Source organism: Rhinolophus ferrumequinum, chromosome 7 (genome assembly GCF_004115265.2).
Source record: "Rhinolophus ferrumequinum isolate MPI-CBG mRhiFer1 chromosome 7, mRhiFer1_v1.p, whole genome shotgun sequence".
Lineage (NCBI taxonomy): Eukaryota > Metazoa > Chordata > Mammalia > Chiroptera > Rhinolophidae > Rhinolophus > Rhinolophus ferrumequinum.
This window is the reverse complement of record NC_046290.1, coordinates 44,720,991-44,747,616: the sequence shown is the minus strand read 5'-3', so window position 1 is coordinate 44,747,616 and position 26,626 is coordinate 44,720,991. Positions and strand designations below refer to the sequence as shown.

The 26,626-nt window shown below is 36.7% G+C and overlaps 2 protein-coding genes across 2 annotated transcripts; both read right to left on the bottom strand.

Moving 5' to 3' along the window:
- Positions 1–694: 694 nt before the first annotated feature.
- CENPH (centromere protein H) lies at positions 695–14,066 on the bottom strand. Its single transcript, XM_033110125.1, has 9 exons — positions 13,815–14,066; positions 12,223–12,278; positions 11,010–11,058; positions 10,554–10,628; positions 9,289–9,345; positions 7,236–7,299; positions 6,845–6,896; positions 5,224–5,387; positions 695–3,407 (listed from the first exon to the last, which is right to left on the bottom strand). The coding sequence occupies exons 1-9, from the start codon at positions 13,937–13,939 to the stop codon at positions 3,315–3,317; spliced, it is 735 nt and encodes a 244-aa protein (XP_032966016.1). The 5' UTR covers positions 13,940–14,066; the 3' UTR covers positions 695–3,314.
- Positions 14,067–19,610: 5,544 nt separating this feature from the next.
- Positions 19,611–26,620, bottom strand: CCNB1 (cyclin B1). Its single transcript, XM_033109785.1, has 9 exons — positions 26,456–26,620; positions 25,720–25,890; positions 25,474–25,626; positions 23,749–23,931; positions 21,627–21,785; positions 21,178–21,414; positions 20,758–20,898; positions 20,020–20,130; positions 19,611–19,851 (listed from the first exon to the last, which is right to left on the bottom strand). The coding sequence occupies exons 1-9, from the start codon at positions 26,474–26,476 to the stop codon at positions 19,744–19,746; spliced, it is 1,284 nt and encodes a 427-aa protein (XP_032965676.1). The 5' UTR covers positions 26,477–26,620; the 3' UTR covers positions 19,611–19,743.
- Between the last annotated feature and the right edge of the window lie 6 nt (positions 26,621–26,626).

Sequence of the window (26,626 nt, the reverse complement as noted above, 5' to 3'; positions counted from 1 at the left end):
ACTGTTGCCTCTTTCAAATTTGAGAGAACTCAAAAGTTCGTTTTTCTTTTTGAAACAAGCCATCTATATTGACCCCATGTTAAATTCTATGGCAAACTAATGTTTACATTGTTATAATTTTTAATACAGAATATGTTGTGGCTATTTAACATAACTTTGTAGATAATGTAGCCTTAAGCTATGGTAAATATCTAGAATGGCAAATTGGTTTTAATGATCTGGGTCTGTAGTGTCTAAATCTGGGGAGCTTTTTAGAAATATTACCGAGTCCAAATATGAGCCCTTCTGATTCAGCGTCTGTAGAGGCCAAAAATCTATTTTTTAAAAAGCTTTCAAAGCTTCTTTTAGCTGCACATATTTTAAAAATCAGATTGATAAAGTGATTAGATGGGCAAAGGACATAAAAAGGAATCATCCTTTCAAATGATTATCAAAGCATTACGTTGTATACTTTAAATCTTATAATTGTGTCAATGACCTCAGTAATGCTGGGGGGACGAACGTTCAAAAGCAACAGCAGGTTAGATTCCTGGTAGACAGACTTTCTATTTACATACAAACAGGAAGTTTCTATGTGAAAACTTACAATATTAGGTTCTTGTTTGGCAATGATTTAAAAGATAGATTTTCTTGGTTATTTTTCTAAATAATTTTCCATTTTCTTTTATATCTGCGGAAGAGATGGAGAAAATGGGCAAAGAAGTCCTAAGATTTACAGCTTTTATTAAAAGATAAACTTTCCAAGTCCTCTAATACCAAGAAGTCTCTTGAGAATACCTGATAAATTCAGAAAATACCAAATGCAGTACAAATTACTGGTCATATTGGCATGGATTTATGTGTGTGTGTGTTTTAAAAAACAATAGTTTTATTGCTACCAGCAGGAGTGGCCTGCATGGGGTGGTGGGTGCGCCAGGCTCAGAGTATATGTGATCTGAGATGATCCGGAGGCCAGAAAGAAAGGAGTGCTCTGGGCCAGCTCCCAGGGCTCCTCAGCTATACTTCTGCAAATGGGTAAAGGAGTCATGGCAAGCTACTGCCACGCTGCCAGTAAGAATTTTTTGGAAATCTGCTGCCCAGCACAGTTGAGGTCGTTTTTACATCATGCAGTCAAAGACACTGAGGTCCTTCTGGTTCTTTGTGAAGGCAGCCGGGTCTGTATTCATGAAGCTTAGAAACTCAAGTCTTGGAGAGATTGCACTTGTTACCATCCTCCCCAGAATACTTCTGGAAAACAGCAGAGACTCTATGCGGTTTGGTCTCTGTAGGGCTGGACATTTTTGCCATGTTGGAGTGGAGCGAGGTACGGAGGCTGTTGTTACGGATTTTGATTTGGGGAATCTGACAGGAAAACGCTCTGACTTTTCTCTGTGGGTTTATTTCTAAGTGGTGGCATTCATACTCCTTCACAGAATTCTCATCCAGGGCCCTTCTGGATTAGTTCTCTACGATACAGATGATAAAAGTAACTGAAGCTGAGGCTGCAGACTGCCTCAATCCCCAAATCTATCTTCTTTTCCTCCTGCTTCATTTCAGTCATCCTCTGCAATGAGTCTACCTCTTGCATTGTCTTCTTAATGTTCCCGTCTTACCTGGCCTTTGCCTCCTTTCTTGTTCCATGTACCCTGCTGCTGACACTGGCTGTGGATCTGTTAGGCAGAACTCAGCAGGCATGACAGCCTCCTGATGTGATACAATATAAAGTACTCAGCACAAGTTCTGATTTTCTTGATTAAAAAAATATGAAACTACATTTAATAAAAACTGGGTCTTATATTAATTTTTGCTCCAAAAGACACATTAGAGCTGATGGTCTGGCTAGGTCTTATTTTCAGGGAAACATGGTACTTGAGTTGGGAATAATTAATAAAGTGTGCATGAATGTTTTTAATGCTGTACATTTGGATCAGGAAGGCACATTCCAGAATAATATTTTTCTGTAAGAAAAGAAAAATATAACTTGCTTTACAAATTTTTTTTTTTTTTAGGAGAGCAAGAAAACATTTTATTCAAGTTAGAAAGCCCAGTGGCAGTGTCTAGATAAGACAGCTGCCCCAGGTAGTAAGGAGAGAAACACTGGGGGGGGGGGGGGGGGGGAGGCAGGAGTTGCTAGGGGCAGAGTCTCAGAGTAGACAACTGCCACAACAATTTATATAGACAATTTTCAAGAATACAGTGGCAAAAAGAATAAAATTACAAAGAAATGATTTATCAAAATGAAGTAAAACTATAAATATTTCAAAGAAAAGTGTTTAGAAAAGAACAGATTTCAAATGCTATTACCAATTGTAGTGCATCTTTTCAAGTTTAAGGTCTTTTAAAGAATGCTGAAAACACTACATTGTCTATAAAAATAATCAGGGGCTCCAAATTAATAAAGAGCTCAAATTAGTTTTCAAAAGATGAGATGGGATGTATAAAAGATGGCAAGTTCTATTTTTTAATTAGAAGAGCAACATTTACTCAAAAGTAATGCTTGATAAATATAGAAATACAAAAGAAAAAAATCACAACTCCTCTACAATAACTGTTAACACTTTATGTTTTTTTTTCTTTTTAAGGTTGATGTGCTTTATTTGGGTCTCTGTTTAAAGATGTGGATTGGAGGTGGGGGTATAGAGATGTTGGTCAAAGGGTACAAACTTAGAAGATGAGTAAGTTTTGGAGATCTAAGGCACAGTATTGTGATTATAGTCAATACCAATACTCTATACTTCAAAGTTGCTAATAGACTAGATGTTAAATGTTCTCACCACAAAAAAGAATTAATTATGTGACATGTTGGAGATGTTAGCTAAAATGCCACAGTAGTCAAATCAACATGCTGTATACCTTAAACTTACACAAGGTTGTATGTCAATTAGATCTCAATACAAAAAAAAAAATCTGTAGTGAGCTAAATCAAATATAAAATTTAAATAAAATACAACTGACAGTTAAAAAAAATAAAGATGTGGATATGCTTTTCTATAATTTTTCTAATATTTTTGTTGACAGAGAAATCCACAGAAGTATCCAAACGAGAGCTGGGACTTCCATGAATGAAAAAAAAAATGTCCCCATTGAGTGGAAATCTGGACGGGATGATGTCTTTCTGGGCCCTTGCAAGGCTAAGATTTTCAGATTCTTTTAGAGTATGCCAGTCACTTTAATTATCACATTTAAAACAATAGATTCCATGCTGCAGTGTTCAGCTAAAAAAACAAACGCAGTATTACAATTGTTCCAAAAACATGGAAAAAATATTTCACTTGAAATTTGCTCTTTAAATGGTACACCAGTCAGAAACAAATAATGCTAAAATAGAATTCTTATTAGATCATAGTAAGATTCTTCTCAAGCTGCAGAACAGTTTCCTTAAAGGCAGAATCCTCTGCCCAATTGACTTTACTCCCCAAAATGAGATTCTGTAATACAAAAAAAATTTTCAAATTAAAGTTATTAAGTACTTTAAATTTTTTAACAAAAATTTTTAAATTTTTTAACGTTATTCTACAAGGATATGCTATACACATAAGAGGCATTTGCTTTAACAAGATTTAAAAAATCCTTTCACTGATCTTAACAAATATTTACCAGACTAGGTGTGAACATTTACTCTGTGATCATGAGAATAATACGTTCTTGTATGCTCATTTCCACATTCAGTAAGGTTTCAGTCTTGATCCCCATAGTACTAGGGAGTATTTAAAATATTAACAATGTTTTATGCTTCATTAGTTTTTGTGGACAGTTTTTATCTACTAAGGATACTTGCAGAGGTATCCTAGGTTAAAGGAAAAAGATTGCAGCTGTGGTTCATAGTTCACTTTGTAATTTCATAGTGAAAAACAATTTAAGCATAAGTAATATGCTCTATTTTTAAGAGGTAAAAGAAGAGCTTAGTTTTCAGCCCTTGCAAAGTTTCAAGACCCTGAGAAAGGTGAATATTTTTGTGGTAGACAACAGAGAAATTAGTAGGGTCATAATTAATGAAACTTCTGGTCATGATTCTCTGAAAAACTATGGCTCAATGATACTGAGTTACTAATTGAAATACTGTTAAAAATTTTAGAGTATAAGTGGTATATTATTACATACAAAAATATTTAAATCTTTGGCCTATATGAGGCACATTCTTGCTATTAGTGAGTAAAAGGGTAAATGTGTATAAATCCAGGCAAATTTACAAAGGCAAGTGGAAGTAAGCATTCAAACATGACTGAACCCCTAAAGACCTTCCTTTAGGATCAAAGAGAGCTTCTAAGTTGGCCAAAGCTATGTTCTGTTGAACAAAGCAATGAGTTGATTAAATGAAAATTAACACTAGTTTAGAGGATATGAATAAAAACTAGGAAGTGCAGAATAACAGAAGTCTCAAAGCAGTAGGAAGGAACATGTGTCAAAGAAAATTAAAATGATTCTGTACTTATGATGCAATCCTCCATTTGAGGTTAGCCTAAGGGATTTCATTACTCTTAATTGAATCACTGCTACTAAAAAGTAGGTATAAGACTTGGGGAAGAATTTCTTATGGTGAGACATAAGACCTCGTTATTCTACAAGGATATGCTATACACATAAGAGGCATTTGCTTTACCTATAATAGATAGTTTTAACTGTGCATCTTCAAAATTGAAAACTGGTATTTTAAGTATTTCAACAGTTCCAGAGATACTTTATAACTCAAAAAAACCCAAAAAACAAACAACTCCCCAGAATAAAGGAACAGATGCTTACATTGAGTACCTGACATAATACTTCTACCAACACTTATTGAGAATTTACTTGGACCAGATACCCTGCTAAATAGATTGACATGAATTATCTTCGTTAGTTTTCACAACCACTCTTTCTAAGCAAGAATACTGACGCTTAGAAGTTAAATAATTTGCTCAAGATCAGCAACTATTAAGTAAAAAACAGGGTCTTAACTCTAGATTCCCATCATCCTCATCAACGTTTTCCACCACCTCCCAACTGGAGTCTAATGCTCTCCACCATTACACCATTCTGCCTCCACAGAGTTGCTAAAAATCATTATAAAAGCCCGACGCTAACCATAATGAAAAAATCGAAGCCTTAAACACTAAATACATATGAATTCCACATACCTGTAAACAGACCAATTTTCAGTACTGAATTATTTTGTTAAGATCCAAGACTAACTCTAAGTCTGAAAGTAATAAAATCGATATTTTTAAAAAGTTCTTTACATCCCTTCCTAATTTATATAAATGTTACCTGGAACACATGTTGAATAACTGTAGTAATTTGTATCTCCATCTGTAGGTTTCCTTGTAAGGCCTTTATCTTGTCTGAATTTTCCATATTGTCCAAATCATCTTTCTGTTTGTTCTTTTCAGTCTGTATTTCTAAAAGCTTACTTTCTGAAGCTTGTTTTAATTCTGTTAGGTTAAACATAAAACAATATACTGTATATGAAAACTACAAATAAGAATTTTAAAAAATTATGAAGTAGAATAGTTCCTCGTTATTTCAGTCAAGAGAAAATTTTTAATGAGCATTTTCGGTTGCAGTTCTTTCTTTACTGATCTGAAAATGACTTCCCTGGTGCAAAATCCCAATGTTTTCATTTTATACTTAACAATGAAAATGTCCACGGTTTGTATCTATGACAATGATAGCTGTCTACAGATGTTTGAAGTGACATCATGTCAAAGAGGACTTACTCTGGGTTACCAAAATAGGCAGGAGATATATGTAAGGAAATAGTTTTCCTTCCTTTATTTAAAAAAATGACATAGCAACAAGATAAATTTTCAATGAAAAGTAAGATTCCCTTCTCCAGAGATAAACATCATCAACCATTTTTTGTAGTTCCTGAAATGTTCTAAGAATTAAACTGTTTGAAAACATAATGGGTATGTCTCAGGAGCTTGATTCCTTGACACTCATGTACCAAAAGTAGGTTGGAATGCAATGGAAAAAGTTAGACATCCAAAGGGAAATTAGAACAGATGACAAAAGAAAAAAAGAATAGATGACCAAGGCTACTTCTCACCCTAACATTGCTTACCACCAGGCAAATCTGTATACTTAAAAATAATAAATCATGTGTATACTTTTAAACAAAACAAAAGCAGTTTATAACATAGAATAAAGCAATGCCAATTTTATAAGAAATAAGCATTGAATATTATCTCTATGATAAAATAAAAAATTTAACTCTTCCTACATATACTTTTGTTTCCAAATGTTCTACAGAGAATGTGTATTACTTTTGAAATAAACATTTCAGTAATTTATTTATTAAAAACTTTTATTGATTTAAGTGTGTTTTTCCAGGACCCACTGGCTCCAAGTCAAGTAGTTGTTTCAATGTAGTTGTGGAGGGTGCAGCTCACAGTGGCTCATGTGGGGACTGAACTGGCAACCTTGTTAACAGCACTGATCTCTAACCAACTGAGCTAATCGGCTGCCCCCCTTTATTATTTATTAGTAATAAATCAATAATTTCAATGCAAAAAGCATCTCATGTTCATTAAGTTAAAAAGCTGTAGAACTATTATGTATCCATTGATCATTTAAAAATTATGTATATGTAAATATGCTTAACTGTGGTCACAAAGGAAGGAGGCATGATTTTCACATTATACTTTTCTGTATCATTTGATTTTCGCCCACTGAAAATGTATTAATTTTGTGATTTAATGTTATAAAACAGCAAAAATACATCAAGCAAAATGCACTGTATATATAACTTTTTAAATTGCGATGTTCAAAATTTTAAGAAATTTGAAAATTAAGAAATTTCTCAGTAGCTGAGAGATCTGGCCTTATGAATCTCCACAGTAAATGAAAATGTGTTCTACAAAAAAACCCCAAAAGCTGTTCTACATACCAAATCTCTTCTTTCGAACATCAAGCAATGTTTTCTCCAAATCCCAAGATTCCTTTATTAGAAATAAAAAGATTAAGGCACATTACCTAAGAACAAACCTATAATACCTAAATCACTTTTTTATCTCTTAGTTCATGTTTTCTAAAGCTCCAGTTTTTAATTCCTTCATTTCCACACAACAAGAGAAGACAGTGGCTTAAATTATAAGCAGGTATTTAGTAACATTAGTCAAAAATAATAGAGTTATGAAAAAGAGAGAGAAAACTTAAGCCAGTAAATTTCAACCATACCAGTCCATTTGGGCAATTCTACTTAATCATATACAACAGTTACCAGCAAGAAGGTGTTACTGAAATCATGAGAATGCATAAGCAGCCTAATGTGCAGTTACCTGTTGTGATTTCATTATTAATTTATTTAGCTTTAATACATGTTTCATGTTATCCATGAGCACACTGAAAAGGAATAAAAAATATGGTTAACCTTAGTTAAAAGTAATAAATCTCAATAAAGGACTCAATTATTATATATTTACTTTCATTAAATTCATCGTACACCTCAATAAAAGTTATCATTTAACAAAATAAACCTGGAAAAGTTTGATGTAAACTAAATTTCTGTTTTAAAGTAGAGATACAATTCCCTAGAAAAATTTTTCGTCACAGACAACAAAGAATATCAAATTTAAGCATGGAGAAACATTTCTAAAAGACCCTTATCTAGGGGAAAAAAACTCTAACAACTTGCTAATAAGTTGTTTTGGTTTTTTTTCTTTTACATAGACTTTATTTTTTAGAGCAATTTTAGGTTCACAGCAAAATTGAGCAAAAGGTAAGTCCATGTATTCTCTGTCCCATACACGCAGAGCCTCTCCCACTATCAATGTCCCTCACTAGAGTGGTCTATTTGTTACAAATGATAAACCAATATTGCCTATATTAACACAGTATAATCACCCAAAGTCCATAGTTTACATTAGGGTTCAATCTTGGTATATATTTTATGGGTTTGGACAAATGTATAATGACATGTATCTACCATTATAGTATCATACAGAATAGTTTCACTGAATAAGCTGTTTTTTATCCCCATTTCTTCAACAAATATTTCTGAGTGCCTATTACATACCAAGAACTGTGCCAGGCACCAGGGATATAAAATAGAATAAAACACAGCACCTGTTTTCATAGAGGAAAGAATCTGGTGGTGAGGGAGAAAAATAAATCCACAACCATAGAATGGTTTCATTACAACCAAGAATGGATATGAACCACTGTAAGAATTGTGCAGGGTGGAACAAGGGAAAACTTTGAATCTTAAAGGACATGAAGTAATTACCTAAACCAAGGAGTTTGCAATGAATGACTGGAGCATAAGGGTGTGAAACAAGACTGAGCAAGAATAGTTCTTATATTTCAAAGTGCCACAATTCCTTGGGAGGCCTGTTAAAATATGGATTGCCAGCCACCCTCCCCCCAGCCAAGCTCCCAACTCCTGCACCTTGGTTTTCAGATTCTGAGTCAGTAGGTGTGGGATGCGAGCAGCAGTGTCATCACTGTGATAATACTAATTATTCTGATATTGTAGAAAGAGTTTATTGGGGAGGCTGAAAAGGGAGAACCTTTGCAGAGACCTGGAAGAGCTGAACTCATTTTCTACTAGCTACAGCTGTACTTGGTTGTACACTTTATGATGAACCTGTCCTGCACCACTTTAACTCAATAATGTTTTAAGCTCTCATTTTCTGGGTGAGCAATAGTTAGAAAGCTCAAATTCTGATTTTAGGATTTATGTAATTCTGGATTTAAATGAAATATAAGGACAATGTGTATCAGTCTGGACTAAGATGCCAAGATAGGGGAAGTGCCTAGATCCATCTTGGCATTTTTCTGCTGCTGATGGGCAGAGATTATTTTATAAGATTTTTAGAGCTTTGGGAGATGAGATCACAGGTAAGGCTCTGAGGGCAGACATTTAGAACCAGATTATAGAGGATCTTGACTGCCAGTCTTTATTTTATATTCGTTGGTAAGTTGTTTAACCTATACAATCTCATTTCTGCCAATGAAAAATGGAAGAGCATACTTTCTATTTCTCATTGAGTTGTTGTTGGATTAAATGAGATAGCATTGTTTCTATTTTTCAGTAAGTAATGAATTAAAATTAACTTTCAAAACTTTCCTTCAAAATTTTCAGACTGTCTGGATAAAACCTACATTGCTTCTTAGAGTTGCAACCCAAACAAGAGGTCAGCAGGACTATAAAAGTTATTGTAATTCTGAGGAGGGCTCACAAAAATTCTATCACTTTTCTTATTCCCCAGATAAAGGTGGTTGGCAGTGAGAGTTAATTTAAAAAATTCACAAAACTAAAGACATGTAGATCCCCCTTCTTATTCCCATCCTTACCAAATACAGAAATACAAACAAACATAAAAAAAATACCTAGTCTGGCTGTTACTTTTCTCGAGGTTTTTTTTAAGTGCAGTTGAAAGCTGCATCCTATGAGAGAAAAAAAGCTTGTATTACAAAGCATGGATAACATTTATGGTACACCGAAAATTTAAAAATATGAGAAGTTAAAAGATTGTTTTCTCTTTAAATATAACGTGAAACATAAGTAGGTTTTAAAACAATATTGTATGGGAAATACTTTGATAAATAAGTCACAGAAATATGAAATAACACTAAGATGGATGGTGGTGCTACATTTGGTTGTGCATTGCTGATTGCTGAGGCTGAGGGGTGGAGTAGACCTGAAATCCAGCCTGAGCTTTGTTGTCCAAGCCACCTTGGTGCCAGCTGGGAAGAAGCAACAAGCTTTAAGGCACTACACAGTAGATTAATAAGGACCTGAAGTGGAAAGAGTTTGGGAATACAAAGCCATACTTTAAACTTTAAAATATGCCTTTATACAAACAAATTCCATAAATCACTTTTAAATTCAAATCACTAATAAATAAGTAATAAAAAGGCAATCAGTTCAGCAATATTAGAGCTATTCCCTTCTGTCACACACAAAAAATTTGCTTAATTAAAAGGAGTTATCTTAATAGCTTTAAAGTCATCTTAGTTAAAAAAATACGATCTACATAATGAGCCAGCATGAGATGAAGTAAAATGCTAACTACTAGAAGCAATTAAAAGCACTTTAACTACTTTTAAATTAAATGTATGAAGAAATTCATCTGGAAAGGCCAGAAATAAAAGAAAGTAATTTTAAAAGTCATTCGCTTAAGTGAGATTATTAATGCAGGTCACAAAGTCTGTAAGAGACCATGTTTGCCCTATTAATAGCTGTATATCAAGACCTAGCAATCACTCAAATATTTGTTGAATGAATTTTAAAATAGAGATGCAAAACTTACAATTAAAAATATGTTATTTGAACTTGACAATTCTTTTATTCAATTAACAGTTATGGGAATAAACGAGTCTATGTAATCCTTTCAAACCCTGAATGGGATTTAACCTCATACTTTCTCCATTGTTTAGATGGACATTTCCTTATTAACCCTATCTTATGTAACTTCTTCAAATGAAGCATTAATGAATGATACAACATTTCTCTCAGGATCAAAATATGTGTGACCATTACCTAATCATCATTTGGCTTGATTAATTCATTTGGACTAAAATATTTTTTCCACCTCAAGCCATACCCATTTTCATTCACTTCACAATGCTTATACCTAAAATGTAATAATTACCTGTCTAACGCAAGGTTTTTCATTTCAAAAGCAACTTTCACCTCTTCAATTTCATTTTCCAGGTCTTCAATTTTGCTATCAAAGAAGCATGAACAAAAGAATTTCAGCAATATCAGAAAAAGTCACTATTGAAATAAATATACACACCTTTGAAAAAAGTAAAATGCGTCTATCTAAATAAAAGAATTCTACAGGCTCACCACACCAATGCATTTACAGATTTGGTAAACTGATGCCTTCTGAGGTACTTTTGATAAGTATCTTATTAAGGGTTGATGCCAAAAGTGCTAATATGATCACTCATGTACATGTAAATCTACATCCCGTATCAACAAGTTCTCAATACATGCATAACAAATTTCTTGGAAAAAAAACGTGGAAAAGAAAAGAATGTTACAAGATGGATATTATTAAATCTTAGTAAAAACAACAAATAAGATTTTAAATATGACATACGTTTCAATTTGCTTTTCTGGAATGATTTCTTCTGGAGTTTTTTCTTCATCTACAAATAAATAATTTTTTTGAAGTCAGCAACAGTTTAGAACAGCACTGTCCAAAACAAATATAATGTAAGCCACAAACGGAAACCAAATATGCAATTTTTAATTTCTAGTTTCCACATTACAAAAATAAAGAAGTAAAAATAATTTTAATGTAGCTTATTTGACCCAATACATTCAAAATAGCATCATTTTAACATGCAATTTAAATTAGTAATGAAATATTTCACAATCTTTTCTTCTGTATTTTACATTTATAGCCCTTCTCAATGAGGACTAACCACATTGCAAGAGTTTGTTAAACGGAGCTAGTGGCTACCATACTGGACAGAACAGTTTTAGAATGATAGAATTTATTTTAAAAAGGAGTACAAAATGTTGAACATGATCAGTATCAAATGATATCAACTGTATGTCTATATTAGCATACATATAAAGAGCTTGTGCAGAGTCTGAAAATTGCCTAAGTTTAAACATGGATTCAGGTGAAGTGACTCAGACATCTATGAGGTCCCTTGTTTTTTCTCCACCACAATTCTTGATTAAACCTAATGTAGTATTTGGTTTCATTCTTTAAGCTTATTTCATAGAGAAGAAAAGATTCACCAAAACTTATCTTTGGTGAATAGCTGGTTATTACTTTAGGAAGGCAAACCCATTATTTTACTCTTGGTCCCAAAGACTTCTGGATTAGTAATTTTAAAAGATAAATTTAATTTTTTTCTATGTTTAGAATCGAAAATTGTTACTCATGTCTTTTTAAGCTGATTTCCCTTCTGCCTCTCATTCCTATAATCCAGTGCTTCTCAAAGTATAGGTCTCAGATCACTTGCTTAACAAGTATTTGATCTGCTAATTTAATCAAGTTGTTGATAGCAATTTCTATGACTCTTTCAGCCCACAGGAATTTCCCAATTATCTGATCAGTAGAACTTAACTGTCTGGCATCGTTATTTAGTTATTTTACCGCTATTTCCTGAGTCCCTAACTAGTTCCTGAGGGCCAGGGCAAGCCTGTTTTTTGCCTTCTTACATGGTATAGTACAGCTTTGTGCTGCCACTCCCATTCCCTAAGTAAACAATTTTTTGTAATGTTGATTTTCTTTTCCTTAGAGTACTGTTCATCATCAAACTCACAAAACCTTATTTGAAAATGAAAATACTTACTTGCATCAACCATTGATTTATATTCCAAGAGTTGTTGTTTTGTTTGTGCTCTCAGCCTGAAAACAGACAAAGAGAAGAGAAAGTCATATATTTATTGAGGCTCTACTCATTACTGTATGATAAAGCAACTCATCTTTTTTGGAAGCTAATGCAACAAAATGAATATAAAGAAACAGCATTAAAGTCTTCTAGTTTGGCCTCATTTTATTTAAAATGGGTGTAAAGAACTTTAAGGCCTCAGAGGAAGACAACAAACTGGAATACAGTGGGAAAACAGCATCTGTGAGGAAAAGTTAAAATTTTGATTAAATTTATTTAAAAATTAATTAATAGGCCACACTGCAGGTGGAGCTTAATGAGAACTGCTACACAAAGAACCAGATCAAAATGGGGAAACCTACTAACACTGCAATGAGTTACAACCAGATTGTAATCTCAGAGGATCCAGAAAAACAACAAAGATACTAATCCTTGGATAGATAAGTGATTCATATAGCTTCTTAGTTGTCCTATGATTCTACTTAACTTCAAAATCATATATAAAATAAGTAGAAAAGCTATGGATAAAATAATTAGTTATAAGCTGTACTTACAATATGTTTCACATTTACATGGTAGTTTCATAATTCTAAAACTGCTTTGTGCCTTTGCAACCTATTTAAGAAGCTAAGAAACATTAAATTTCTAAAGCTCCGTAAATTTCTTAGGTTTCAAAATTCCAAATGAAAAGAGCAATTTCTTAGATGTTAAGTAGGCATGCATTTGATGAGACACATTTACCATTCCAAAGCAATGGTAAAGGTAAAATACAGTCACAATGCTTATTTTTAAAAATTCCCTTGTGATTTAGAACACAATCTGCAACTTTTTCGGTAAAGGACCAAGTAACAAATATTTCAGGCTTTGGGAGTCAGATGGTCTTTGTTGCAACTACTCAACTCAGTCCTTGTAGCAGGAAAGCTGCTTCAATAAGCCTCTACCTAAAGACACTGAAATTTGAATTTCATATAACTTTCACGAGTTATTAAATATTCTCGTGATTTTTCCCCCTAAAACCCTAAGACATGAAAACTATCCTTAGCTTGAAGGGCTACAGAAACAGGAAGATGGACTTGGCCTAGGGCTGTGGTTTGCCCACTGGCTTACAAGATTGATGGCCCTTTTCATCAAATCTTCCCCTAGCAACTGCTTAAAGTATAAACATCGCCCTTTTGGTAGAAAATACAGCAAATAAAGCTTCTGGATTGAAAAGGGTCATAGCTACAAAAGAAAGGGGAGGGGCCATCTCCGTCCAGTAGCTCAGGGCTTGGATGCACCCCATAACCCGCCGGAAAATCGGGGCCCCGGGCACTGCGCTAAACGCTTGCCCCAGAGTATCTCATTTAACTTAGCAGAGAGCAACTCTGCTACGAGGGTATTTTTTTCTCTCCTTTTCGAAAATGAAGAAAGGGGTTTAAGGAGTTTAACTGAATGCTGCAGTCGTTCAGTGGCTGAGTCTAAATTCGAACCATTCTGGCCACACGTAGAGAAAGGCGGAGCCCTTAGCCACAAGGCGCACTCGGTTCCGGCCGAGCGGGCCAGAAGAAAACAACCTGAGCAGCAGAGTCATATGGTCCTTGGGACGCGCCGCCTGGCCGCCGGCGACCGACGACGGCCCGCCTTCCCCCACGGAGTCCGCGGGCTCCGCGGCAGCTTGCTCCTCGGATGGCTTCTCCATCGGGCTGGCTCAATGAAATAGTGCGTAGGTTCTGCAGACGCCGTCTCAAAACAGGCCGCTTTTCCCGCCACTAAGCTGACGCCCGGAAGGCGTTGGAGAGCTATCTCGTCCCGTCCCGCCCCTTCCGCGCTGTAGCCCCGCCCCTCCCATCGTGGTTTTTATTTTTTTATTTTTTTCGGGTCCTGGGTGTACTGCTGTCGTTTTTATCCTGGCTCTACCGGTTGAAATTGTTACAAACTACTAGTAAAAAAGTTCGAAGACCTTTAAGCGTCAGCTCTATCGAGTGTGCTGGGCTAGAAACTGGGCTATAGCTGTTTGGGACACTCCCCGGCTGCCGGGAACTTCAACCTTGAAGGTAAAACCCGGACATAAATGCTCTTTTCAGGCTTGGCGCTGGGTCTGGAGATCTCTGGGACAGCCATTTTTTGACCCTTCTTGGCACTCCCTTTCCATCGGCGGCCTTGGAAAATGCTCGGTAGGATGGGAAAAAGAAATATTAGAGGATTGTTTAAGTAGGACCTCTTGTTTGACAGAGAAACAAGTGGCCCAAATTCAGAGATACCCACGGCCCCTGATGAAGCAGTGCAGATACTTGAACCCCAGATTTCTAGCGTGAAATTCAGCTGTCAGTAATATTCTCACTCGTAACCGAGTTTGATGCTCCCAAGAGTCAGCTTGTTGATTCGGCAGGTTACAATTAAGCTTTCTCACCTGGGCAGTAAGCTGGTAGAGGAGAAAATGCAAGACGTACAAATGCCTGAGAGTTGTTTTTCATTATGGATGGTGGTGTAAGCACACTGACCTTGTGGCACAAGCACAGCACCTCGGACTTCCTTTGAACAAGAGATGAGCATTTCCTTCAATAGTTTCCCCTGAATTATACTTGATCACACAGTGCTCCCCTTTCTTCCTCTCCACAATCAAAGTGATACAGCTCCTGGTAAAAGTTAGACTCAAAATACACAGTGGGATGTAAAATAAGATGTTAGGTTTGCCACTCCTACCCCCAAACTACTGGGAGAACATTTTGCCTTTCGTTTTTTGATTGACACAAAAGTGATCCTGTCCTTTTTCTACTTTACCACTTTATCCAGGATGTCTTCCAGTATCTCACACCAGTCTCATCCTTTTATTCAGTAGTTGCCTATCAGGTGTCCACTGAGCAAATTTGGGACAAAGACAAAGCAGTTCTCCAATGTGAGCAAGCACCAGAATCATGGGAAGGACTAAACAGATTGCTAGATGCCTAGGTTACTGAATTGCATTTCTGACAAGTTCTGGGTGATGTTGATATTGCTGGTCTCAGAGGACACTTTGAGAACCACTGAAGTAATGGATGCTAACAATAATTTTTAAAAATCCCAAGTAAACAAAAAAGTGCAGGTGTGGAAGGGGAGCTGTTCTTCAGAGAATGTCCACTATCTAGAAGGGATAATAGAATTACATTACTACCATCATGCCACTCCTCGTGAGATACATGATTCAAAGCAAGTGCCATTGTAGTGCAGGGGATCCTGCCGACTTCGCCATGTGTCGTGCGGGGTGTCATGCGGGGTCTCTGGTCCCACTCTCCACATAAGAACGCAGGACATGGTGAGGCCAAAAAGGAACACCCACGGAGCCATAGGTAGGGGAGTCATACTACTATACTGTCACTGGCAGCTGGGTTGGAGACACAGGAACCAGGAGCCACACAATTCTAGACCCTCACTGTGCCGCTTGCAGGTTCAGCCACCATCTTCTTGCTAGCCCCCCTTTTTTGCTAGCGTAGCCATGGCAGTTATATTAGTGCCCAATGGCTCACTGGTTACAGCTGACGGCCAACTAGCCACAGCTGCTGGCCATTTGATCACAGTTGATGGCCATTTACTACCTGAGCCAGCACCTTTCTATGTGAGGCCGAGAGCCTGGAAACTGCTTTTTGGGGCTCTGTCCCCACAGCCATTAATGGTTACTAACACTAAAAAGAGAACAGAACCTTTACAGCAAGCTGTAGCTGGTAGTTACCACCTTAACCAGATGACCAAACTTGGTATTACCAGTAGTTTAACAATCTGATAGGTGACTCCAATATGACGCATAAGTTGTGCAAAGTCACCTGTATTTTTGCCAAAATGCATAAACTGAAATTATGAAGAAACAGAAAATAAATCTAGAATGAGGGACATTCTATAAGACAAGTGTCTGAGTCATTGCATGTCCATGCTTTGAAAAACAATTGAAAACGAAAAGCGGGGCAAAACAAATGAATCTTAATTGGACCCTGAACTGGAAAAAAGTTCATAATTTTTAGAACAATTGAGGAACTTTGAATATGTACTGCATATTACATATGGAGTCGTTAATTTTCTTAGTATGATAAAGATTATGGTTATGAAGGAAAATGACCTTAATTGTTATGAGATGCATGAAAAAGTATTTTTAAGGAGACATCTTGGCAACAGCAATTTACTTTCAAATGGCTCTGAAAAAGAAGAGGAATATATGCATGTGCGTGCACATGTGTATATAACACCCCCACACTTTTCTCTCTCTACAGTTATAGTTTAATATTTTCCTACATAAATCACTAGAATTATGTCACTTATAAGGAATTAAATCTCTTCTTATGTCCATGGAATATTTACAGAAGTCAATCAAGTACTTATCCAGAGAAATCATTAACTTTTCAAACAGACTAACAGACTACATTTCCAATGAAATTAAAATCACTAACATAAATGTCTGACAAAAAAATTTTAAAAGATACTTAGAAAATAAGCAGTTAAATCATCTTCAGATTAAAAAGGACCACAAGAAAAATTATGACTTAACCAGAAGCTGATGAAAAGGACTTCAGAAACAAGTTATCTCAGAGGAAAATGTATAAAGGGTTTTATTACTAAAATACAGTAAGTATTTAACTTAAATTAGAAAATAACCAAAAGAAAAACCGATGGTGAGAATTACATAAAAGCTAAAACTACAAAGTAAAGGTAGTAAAAATGATAACACCAAAAATTGATTCTTTCAAAACAAAACCCTCCTGGGCAAGTCTGATTAGAAAACAAAAGTAGTATCAGTAAGGAGAAAGAAGATAGAACTATAATAAAATATTAATGAGATCACACACCTCTATAGCTATACTTTAAAAACTCTGAAATGGATGATTCTCTATTAGAGGAGGGAAAAAAATCCCTAAAAGACCAAGACCATAGAAAACTACCATTTTAAGTAGGTTCAGGCCAAATGACTTTACAGTTTAATTTAGCTAGTTCTCAATGAATGAATAAGGATTTTAAAGACTTGAAGATGAAAATCTCTTTAATCCACCTTAAAGCTGATAGAATAAGACAAAAACCCAGAAACAGTAACAACAAAAACAGCCAATTTTCCAAATGAGATGCAAAATTTTTAAATGAAACATTAGCAGATTAAATCTATATATCATGAGCAAGAATTCATTCCCCTTTAGGAAACCTCTAATATTCCATATTACATCAAATTAAAAAAAAAACAACTCTTGATATCATAGCTGAAAAAGTAAATGAAAATTCTGCAGCCTTTCCTGTAACAGGAATAGAAAAGTACCTAAAATATCAAGATAGTTTAAAGACTAACAGCAAAAATAATAAATGGTCAAAATATGTACGAGATGTCCAATCCAGGAATAAGACAGGGATCTATCTATTATCAATTCTAATACAATAAATACCATAAACCTTGAGAAAATAAAACTTTTTGGATTTAAGTCTTGGAAAATACTACTGTGTTTCCCCAAAAATAAGACCTAGCCCGACAATCAGCTCTAATGCGTCCTTTGGAACAAAAAATAACGTAAGACCCGGTCTTATATAAGACCCAGCCGGTGTTATATTATACCCGGTCTTATATTAATTTTTTTTTGCTCCAAACGACGCATTAGAGCTGATTGTCCAGCTAGGTCTTATTTTCGGGGAAACACAGTAAAAAGAAAATTGATGTCAGTTAGAAAAGAAAAATACAACTATCAATAAAACTAGAAGTGGAAAATTATATCCTATCACAACAGTGACAAAAAACCATAAACCCAGTAATAAACTTGACAACTAAAGTGCAGCAATTACATAATTAAATTCTAACATTGTATTTAAGGGCATGCAACAAACCTTGAGGGAGAAAAATGCTTCTGGATGAGAGGGCAGTACATCAGGCCATCCCAAACTGGTATATAATGTAGTCAAAAATCTCAAAAGATTTTCCGTAACTGACATAATTTTAAAGTTATGTTTGAAATTCCCCCATATTTGAAAATTAGTGGATAACTATTGCCAGGTAATGTTTTACATTATCACAGGAGAAAACAAATAGATCAGGGAACAATAGATGGGCACTGATGTTTCAATTCCTTTGGACAAGGATGATTTTAATCATGATACTGGTACTGGCATGAATAGGCACTCATCTGGAAATAAGAATCCTACCTCATACTACAGAGATTATAGATCTAAATGGAACAATTTTTAATTTTAGAAGTTATTTATGGTTTGGGGATAGAGTTGACCTTAACAGTGAAACTCCAAAAGCAACTACAGAAAAAAATAGATTTGATAATATAAAAACTTAAAGTGTCTGCATGGCGAAAGACAGTATAAACAGGGCAAATGACAAACTGGGAAAGCCTTACATATTGATGTTAATAGAGAACAAAAGTTTCAAGTAGCCATTAGAGTATAAATTAAAACAGCAAAGGAGGTGGAATATTTGCCAAATTCACAGAAATTTAAGGAAATGATTAGTTTTGGCAAGACTGCAGAAAAAACCAGTTTTGTACACTGCTGATGACCTTGAGAAAGTCATCTGGCAGCACTTGTGAGAACAGTTATCTTTGGAAAACCGTATTCATTAAAAAAAAAGAAAAAAATACATGGTATTTTAATGATATTTAAATAGCATTGTCTGTAAGGGCAAAAAAGCAATCTGAATGTCAAGAATAGGAGAATGATTGAATACATTATACTATGGAATGTAATACCCAAGTACAGGTAAGGCCTATACATGTTGAAAGGAATTGCTAAGTGTGTATAACAATCCCATTTTTTTAAACATAATTTATGTGAATATCTGTCTTTGTTTATAGAAGTCATGGAAGGATACATTCCAAACTTGTTATAATTCAGGTGGATGGGATTGAGATGTACGAGAGGTGGGGAAGGGGTAAAATAAACGTAAGATATGTTTGTTTCGAGGAGTCTGTTTTATTAACCAATAAACAGAAAGTAAAGTTTAGAATATAAAGTTCTTATTTTCCCAAGTGAAAAAATTGATACTAACTACAGTTGGTAATTTAAGAAATAGTGGTAAAAGTAGATTACTTAGAATTATGACAGCAACCACCACAAGAAACAGAAACCGGAACGAGGGATGAGGTAGCAGACTTAAGTAAAACAAGGCAGCAGATACTCCAAGATGACTGGGCTTGCATGTAGTGTGCCCTGTGGAAGTAAGGGTTTTGAATGCCTTCACCTCAGTAATTCATACTAATAAGTAAAAGCTAGGTACATAAAACAAGAACCATATAAGCAACAATAACATATATTAGTTGGGTCCCCAGGTTAAGTGAAAGCACTTTTTAAAATATTCTATATTCCACACCATCTTTAAAACAACTTTTAGGGAATCCTAGAATAGGAAGTAGCCACATTCAAATGAGTTAAGGGATGAGAAGTAAAAAGGACTGCAACTTTATTAAAAGTAAGTAAATGTAACATAATAATATATACAGATAGCACATGGTGCCAATTTTATTTGCACATTATTACAGCACTCCAACTCAAGTTTACAAGTTACACCTTTGCCACAGCCTTGGCTAAATCTTGAACTAATGCAGAATTCAGCTGCGCTAGAGTGCTGATCTTAGCCTGCTTAGATGTGGAGTACTTGTTCTTGATAGTCTGGAAGAGAAAAACAAAGTAATTAAGGAAAAGAGGAAAAAAATAACATCCCGTGATATAGAAAGTCACATGAAACATCAACTCTTTAAAAACAAGCTATGCATTTGTGGCATGAAAGTCTTATTTTCACTTTTCTCTCCAACATCCTAGTGCCACTGATTGACTTACCATGTGCTTTGTAAGCCCACGATTCACCATGACAATATTCTTAGCCAGGTGTTGCATAACAAGAAGAAGGGATTCTTCAGTGTAAGACAGGTAATGCTGTAGAGTTGGCGTCTAAGAACAAGAGTTAATGTTAAAAATGCTCATCAACAATGGTTTTCATAAAGTTTCTAGATGTTATTCAAGAGTAGGGTAGGGAGATGGATACTGTATGATTGATTATTAATTGAAATTTAAGACAAGCTTATTCCCCAGGTGTTCTTTCATGCTTTTCTAGGCTCATGTGCTTAGATGTATTATATACTAATGTGCTCAAACCTATACACTTTTGTAATTACTGACTTGCCCACACCAAAGCTAGACTCCAAATTCCTTGAGGGCCACTTTCTCATTCAGAGGTTTATTCCTAGGGCCTAGGATAGTATATAGCACTTAGAAATATTTGTTGGATCAATGAATATGAATGAACTATTATGTCATCCGATCTGCCTGAAATTCTCTAAGGAGTAGCAGCTACTCTGCCTTTCTCAAAGGGATATAGAAAGATGAAATTAGGTAACGAAATGAAAGCGTTCCATGAAGACATCACAAAGTAGGTATCATTTTTTAATCACTCCCTCAGTGGATGTCATTTTTTGGAACCATTTGAATTGCTTTTAATGAAAACAGTTCTGTGTTCAGGCAAACACTATTTACAATGTAAACGCTTAGGGCAACTTAGGTTTGTGGGGCAGAGCTTACCCATTCACCATTATCAAGAATTTTCATTGCTAAACAAAAAGCTCCTGCTGCAATCTGAGAAGGAGGAAAGTGCACCATATCGTAGTCCAACATAGTTAGTTCCATCAGATATTTGGCCAAAGTATGTTGCTCCACATCAACCTGGAACAAAATTCACACAGGTCACTGAGCTTTTCTGTCTGAAAATTCTGCTTTGGCAATAACCAGCATGCCCATAACTATAACTAAAAATGTTTGTCTAAAAACTCTCAGGTGCAATTGCCCATGGAATGCCTTAATGATACTAATATACAGCCTGATTAGAAATAACTATTTATTTCTTCCCTGTGAAGTTAGGTATATAAGTCAGTTGAATTAGATCTGCTTGGTCAGCAGTATTCTCTATGGTACCATATCAGAGGTTTCTGAAGAAATCGATACCTCTCCAATCTTAGATGCTCTCCGAAGGAAATGCAGAGGTAGAGGGCGACCCAGACTAAAATTTAAAGCTCTTAGAATCTTCATTTCCATCTGTCTGATTTGGAGCTTAGTGTAAGTGTTGTCAGTCACAAAGGCAAAGTCCCCGATTTCTGGAGGGTACATTTCTTCATATTTGCTCGCAATAAACATGCCAGTGACACCAACCAGCTGCAACATCTTCTTGGGCACACAATTATTCTGCAATGGGAATTTCAACTGGTTGAATAAGTAATACATATTTGAAAAAGGAGACACAGAGCTGTGAAGGAAAAGTGAAAAAGACATATTCGCATAGCAAAGTCTCAGTGACACCCTATCCCCCCAAACAGATTTTAGTTGAAAAGGTCTGTATCTTATGACTCAGCTAGGACCCTGGAAGGGAGAATCCTCAATTACTGAATTATGCTCACCTGCATGAACCGATCAATAATGGAAACAGTCATGTACATGGTCTCCTGCAGTAACCTGAATTTCATTTGAACCTGCACTAGCCAATCAATTAGGATGGCTCTCATGTTTCCAGTGACTTCTCGACCCAGTAGGTATTTTGGTCTGACTGCTTGCTCTTCCTGCAAAAGAAATGCTGATTATCATTAGAAGCAAGTTTCCAATGTGACATTTCTGACCAGAAATAATAGTGACACAGAACAGCTCTGGAGCATTTAGAATATCTAATAGTCTTTTTTTTTAAAGATGCAAAGACCATGTTTTTTTTTTTTTTTTTTTTTTATTGGGGAAGGGGAACAGGACTTTATTGGGGAACAGTGTGTACTTCCAGGCCTGTTTTCTAGGTCAAGTTGTTGTCCTTTCAGTCTTAGTTGTGGAGGGCGCAGCTCAGCTCCAGGTCCAGTTGCCATTGCTAGTTGCAGGGGGCACAGCCCACCATCCCTTGCGGGAGTTGAACTGGCAACCTTGTGGTTGAGAGGACGTGCTCCAACCAACTGAGCCATCCGGGAGCTCAGCGGCAGCTCAGCTCAAGGTGCCGTGTTCAATCTTAGTTGCAGGGGGCAGAGCCCACCATCCCTTGAAGGAGTCGAGGAATCGAACTGGCAACCTTGTGGTTGAGAGCCCGTGCTCCAACCAACTGAGCCATCCGGGAGGCAGCTCAGCTCAAGGTGCCGTGTTCAATCTTAGTTGCAGGGGGCAGAGCCCACCATCCCTTGCGGGACTTGAGGAATTGAACTGGCAACCTTGTGCTTGAGAGCCCACTGGCCCATGTGGGAATCGAACCGGCAGCCTTCGGAGTTAGGAGCATGGAGCTCTAACCGCCTGAGCCACCGGGCCGGCCCTCTAATAGTCTTTTAACTCAATTATTCATATGGTCACTACAAACAGCTCTATCACTGAAGAAAGCACAAAAACATTAAGTAGGATAGTGTGACAGGTTTATCATATTGGCAGATCTTATAATCAATTCAGTATCACCGCTACTGATCCAGACCCTGTACCCACTTCTTCCCAAATAAAGAAATCACACTATCATCTCCCATCTTTTCACCTAAGTCTCTATATGCAGACCCAGAGCCTTACGAAGTAAAAAATAGAAGCAGCTCTCAGATCTGCTGGAACCCACGTGCTACCACTCTCCTTCTCCAAGACACCATAGTTAAGGAGGAGAACGAACCACCAAGGACCAGCACATATATCTGCTAAACCTACTCCTCTAAAGTTAGAACACAAACTTTCAAAAGAAGGGAGAAGAAACTCAAAGTAGGAGGTTGGTCCTGGCCAGGAAGTCTTGTAGGACAGTCCTGTAGAAAATGGAGATGCTCCACAGAAACAAGCAGGAGACTGAAGATGTTAATGATACCAAGAGAAGAAAATGCATTATAAAAAACTTTGTGAATCTGGTAACTGTATAGTTTATGTTGTTAGCATACAGAATACTTCCTTGTTTTGTGTTTTTTTGGTGGGGGAGAAATGCCATTAATAGAAAGTTTCAAAAGTGGGATGAAAGAAAACCAAAAAAAAAACTTCAGTTTTTGAGTGTACTCTTTGACACAACAATGTCCTTGCATGCATATCAGCCACATTGACCCCAAATGCCTTATATTGCGGATACTATTATTTTTCAAGCACATTCTTCTTTACCATGTACCTCCTGCCTGTTGTCCTCCTAAAACGCAGAATTTGGGACTTGTCTGCTTCTGTGATGGATATAAATATATCATTCAATCTGTGGACTTTCCTTCAGGAAGAGCCATGGTAGTATCCACTCTCACTGAAATTTCCCTGTTCATAATGGCAAAGATTTCATTGGTTTGTTTACTTACTTTTTATTTTTGGCATTCCACGAAGGAGAATTTGAAAATGGAACCTACTGTTAAGAAATGCTGCTCACATCCTGCTTGAATTATTGTAAATTATTAATGGAAAATTAATAAATTAATAAAATTAATAAATTAATAAAGCTAGATGCAGTTTAGAAAAAAACAGATTCTATTAGTTTGGTGCAAAAGTAATTGCGGTTTTTGCAAATATTTTTAACCTTTTAAACTGCAATTGCTTTTATACCAACCTAATAATACTGACCTCAAGTTGTCTCAGATAAGTATAGATGTCTTTCACATATTCACTGCAAAGGTTGGGATCGGCTCCATCTTCTGCGTCTACATCATTCACTGCAAGAAGTACATCAGAGAAAGCCTGACACAGATACTCTTCGGCAGGGGCACAGCCAGATGTTTCCATTGGGCTTGGAGAGGGAGTATCAACCTTAAAATAAAGAGACCTTCTGAAATAATAGCAAAGAAGAGCATACAATCTGGGAATAAAAGTCAGATCATTGGTACCAACTCAAGATACCATTTGTTGAATAGTCATAATTCATTCCCTGAAAGGAAAAGTATTTTCAGATTTATTCAGTTTCTCTTTAGAAAGTGATTAGTATGAAAATTGAAATGCCAACTTGACTGAGCCAATTTGAAGTCAGCAGAACCTAAACACTAACAGGTAAAACAGAGAAGCAAATAAATTCACATTTTGGACTTTCCTCCAAAGGAAACTGGTAAGTAATAAATCTGTTGATCAGTGTCATGTGAAGTTAATTCAAACAAATGGCAAGTCAGTCTTTGGTTTTCATTTCAAAACATGGACCGATTCTCACTGTTCAGGAGAACACAAGTTCTGTCCTAACTACTCATTATTAACTGACCTCATTAACCATTTCCTTCAAGCTCTAGTTACCCCATTTTTCATTTATTGAGCACTTTCAAGTCAAGCTCTGTCCTAGGCACTGATTTTTTTGATATCCTCAAGGGGCTTTGATTTTAGACGAGAAGTAAATGAGGTAAGGAGATTGATTCTAGGAACAAGGGTTAGGAGAAGTTAGGCAAAGTTTCAGGAGTTGATACTTGAGCTGTTTTGAAGGATGAAAAGGTTATTAGCTAAATGAAGAAAGTGGGAAAGACATTTTTAACTAGTGTGAAAGCAAAGACAAGAATCATTATGGGACTTGCAAGGAAACCTCAGGTAGTTTGGTATGGTCATTTAAAGACTTTGCATTGCACAGGTTTCATGTGCTATGTCCAGAAGGTCAGTACTAAAACAATGGCCTCAAATCTTTTACCCTTAGATATAAGGAGCCAGGCTGAATGACTTTTACAGATTTTCCCAAATGGTTTTATTAAGTTTTAAAAATCAGCTTCATAAGGCAGTTCATTCCAATTTCATCAAACCAGCCTCTTCTAAAGGGCCTGTTTTTCCTTCACAGTAGAAAAATTTACCTGGTATTTAATAGAAAGTTCTTGGTTTCTGAAGCTGTTCATTATCTTACCTGCTCTGAGGTGCTACATTTTCTTTCTGCTTTACACCTTTACATATTACAATGTTACAGGCTTACTAATTATTCAGTGGTCATATTAGTGAGTAAAAAGATTCAAGAGAACAATCTGTGTTTCAGTCAATAAATTCTGGTCAGAGATGACTTGTACCAAAAACAGCAAAATCTTCGATCAAGGCAACTACTACTCAATACCATACACGAGATTAAAAGCATAGGCTCCGAAGCCAGACAAGTCTGGGTTCGAATCCAGTATGTACCACCGATTAGATATGACTCCAGGAAATACGTAATACTTTTCTAAGCCATTATCTAAAAAGCAAGATACCAGCTAAGAAAATACAACATTATATGAGTTAATGCATTTAAAGTACATAGCAGAACACTCTATGTTACTATTATTTATTCAAATGCTATTTCATGCATTCAAGTAAAATGAGGGAAAAGAAACAATCAAGACTCTAAAATAAGTTTACCAAAATAGGCTCAGGCGAAAGTTTTTCTTCTTTAACGGGCTCAGGTTCTGGCTCTTGCGCCGGCTCCAGCACAGGCATGGGCTCGAGTCCCTTTTCCAGAGGTTTTGGTAGTTTTTTAGCAACAACTTTTCCAGCAGCTAAAGTTTTTGCTTCCTGTGGATGAATGGGAGAGAATGGAATGTTGCTCCATCCAAGGTCACAGTTGGATGGTGGACTTTTACAGATAAGTTGGATCAGGATAGTTACCTTTTTCAAAGGCAATTTGGACTGTGGCTGTTCACTGACTTTGTTACCGATGTCTCCAAGCGCCATTCTTGGCCTCAGCCCGGGCTTGGAGGCTGCAGCAGTGGCCACAGGCACGCGCTTTGCGCCTGCCATACTGATCTTCGCCTTATTTTCAGCATTAATTTTCGTGTTCTGAAAGAAGCAAGACCTCTTTGAGAGCTAGCCCAGCCAGGTTGCAGTAAGTCACAGGGGATTAATTAAGATGAGGCAAAAGAGAGGCTCTCGGGAGGGAAGTCGGCTGTAAATGAGTTACGAGGGGAAACCCGGTTCCAGGGTCTACGCTAAGACTGTGAAAAGTCAGTTTCCTCCTAGAACCTCTTCGCTCGCCTACGGTGGGATAGCACGTTTAGTCCCGACCGACACTAAAATACCCTTAATTTACATTTGAAAAGAAAAAAGGCCTCCAACTGCAGACACCTTCTTTCTCTCCAGAAAGGACCTTACGCAGGTGGTGGGAGCCCACAAAAGAGCCCTCCACGTTTTAGGAAAGATTTCCTGTTGACCCTCCATTTCCCCCCAAACAGGCCAACCCAGATCTCTTGGCCACCTACCCCACCATGCCAGGTGCCTACCGACAACCCTATGCTCCCCAAATCTCTGCCCTGGTCCCGCGGGGCTGGATGGCTCCGGCCAGCGAGATAGGGAGAGGATACACAGCGAGAAAGGCTGCGTTTGTTCACTGTCCGCAGCAGCTCACCCTGGTGACCCGGAACGCCATGGCTTCCTCTTCACCAGGCAGCAGCTCAGTGGGGAGAAGAGGAGAATGGGAGCCCCGGACGAGCCGGGGATCTGAAATCAACACAGATCAAAAACCGTTCCACCGCAGCACGCCGGGAGATGCAGGGCTCGGCCTCAGATTTAAACCCCG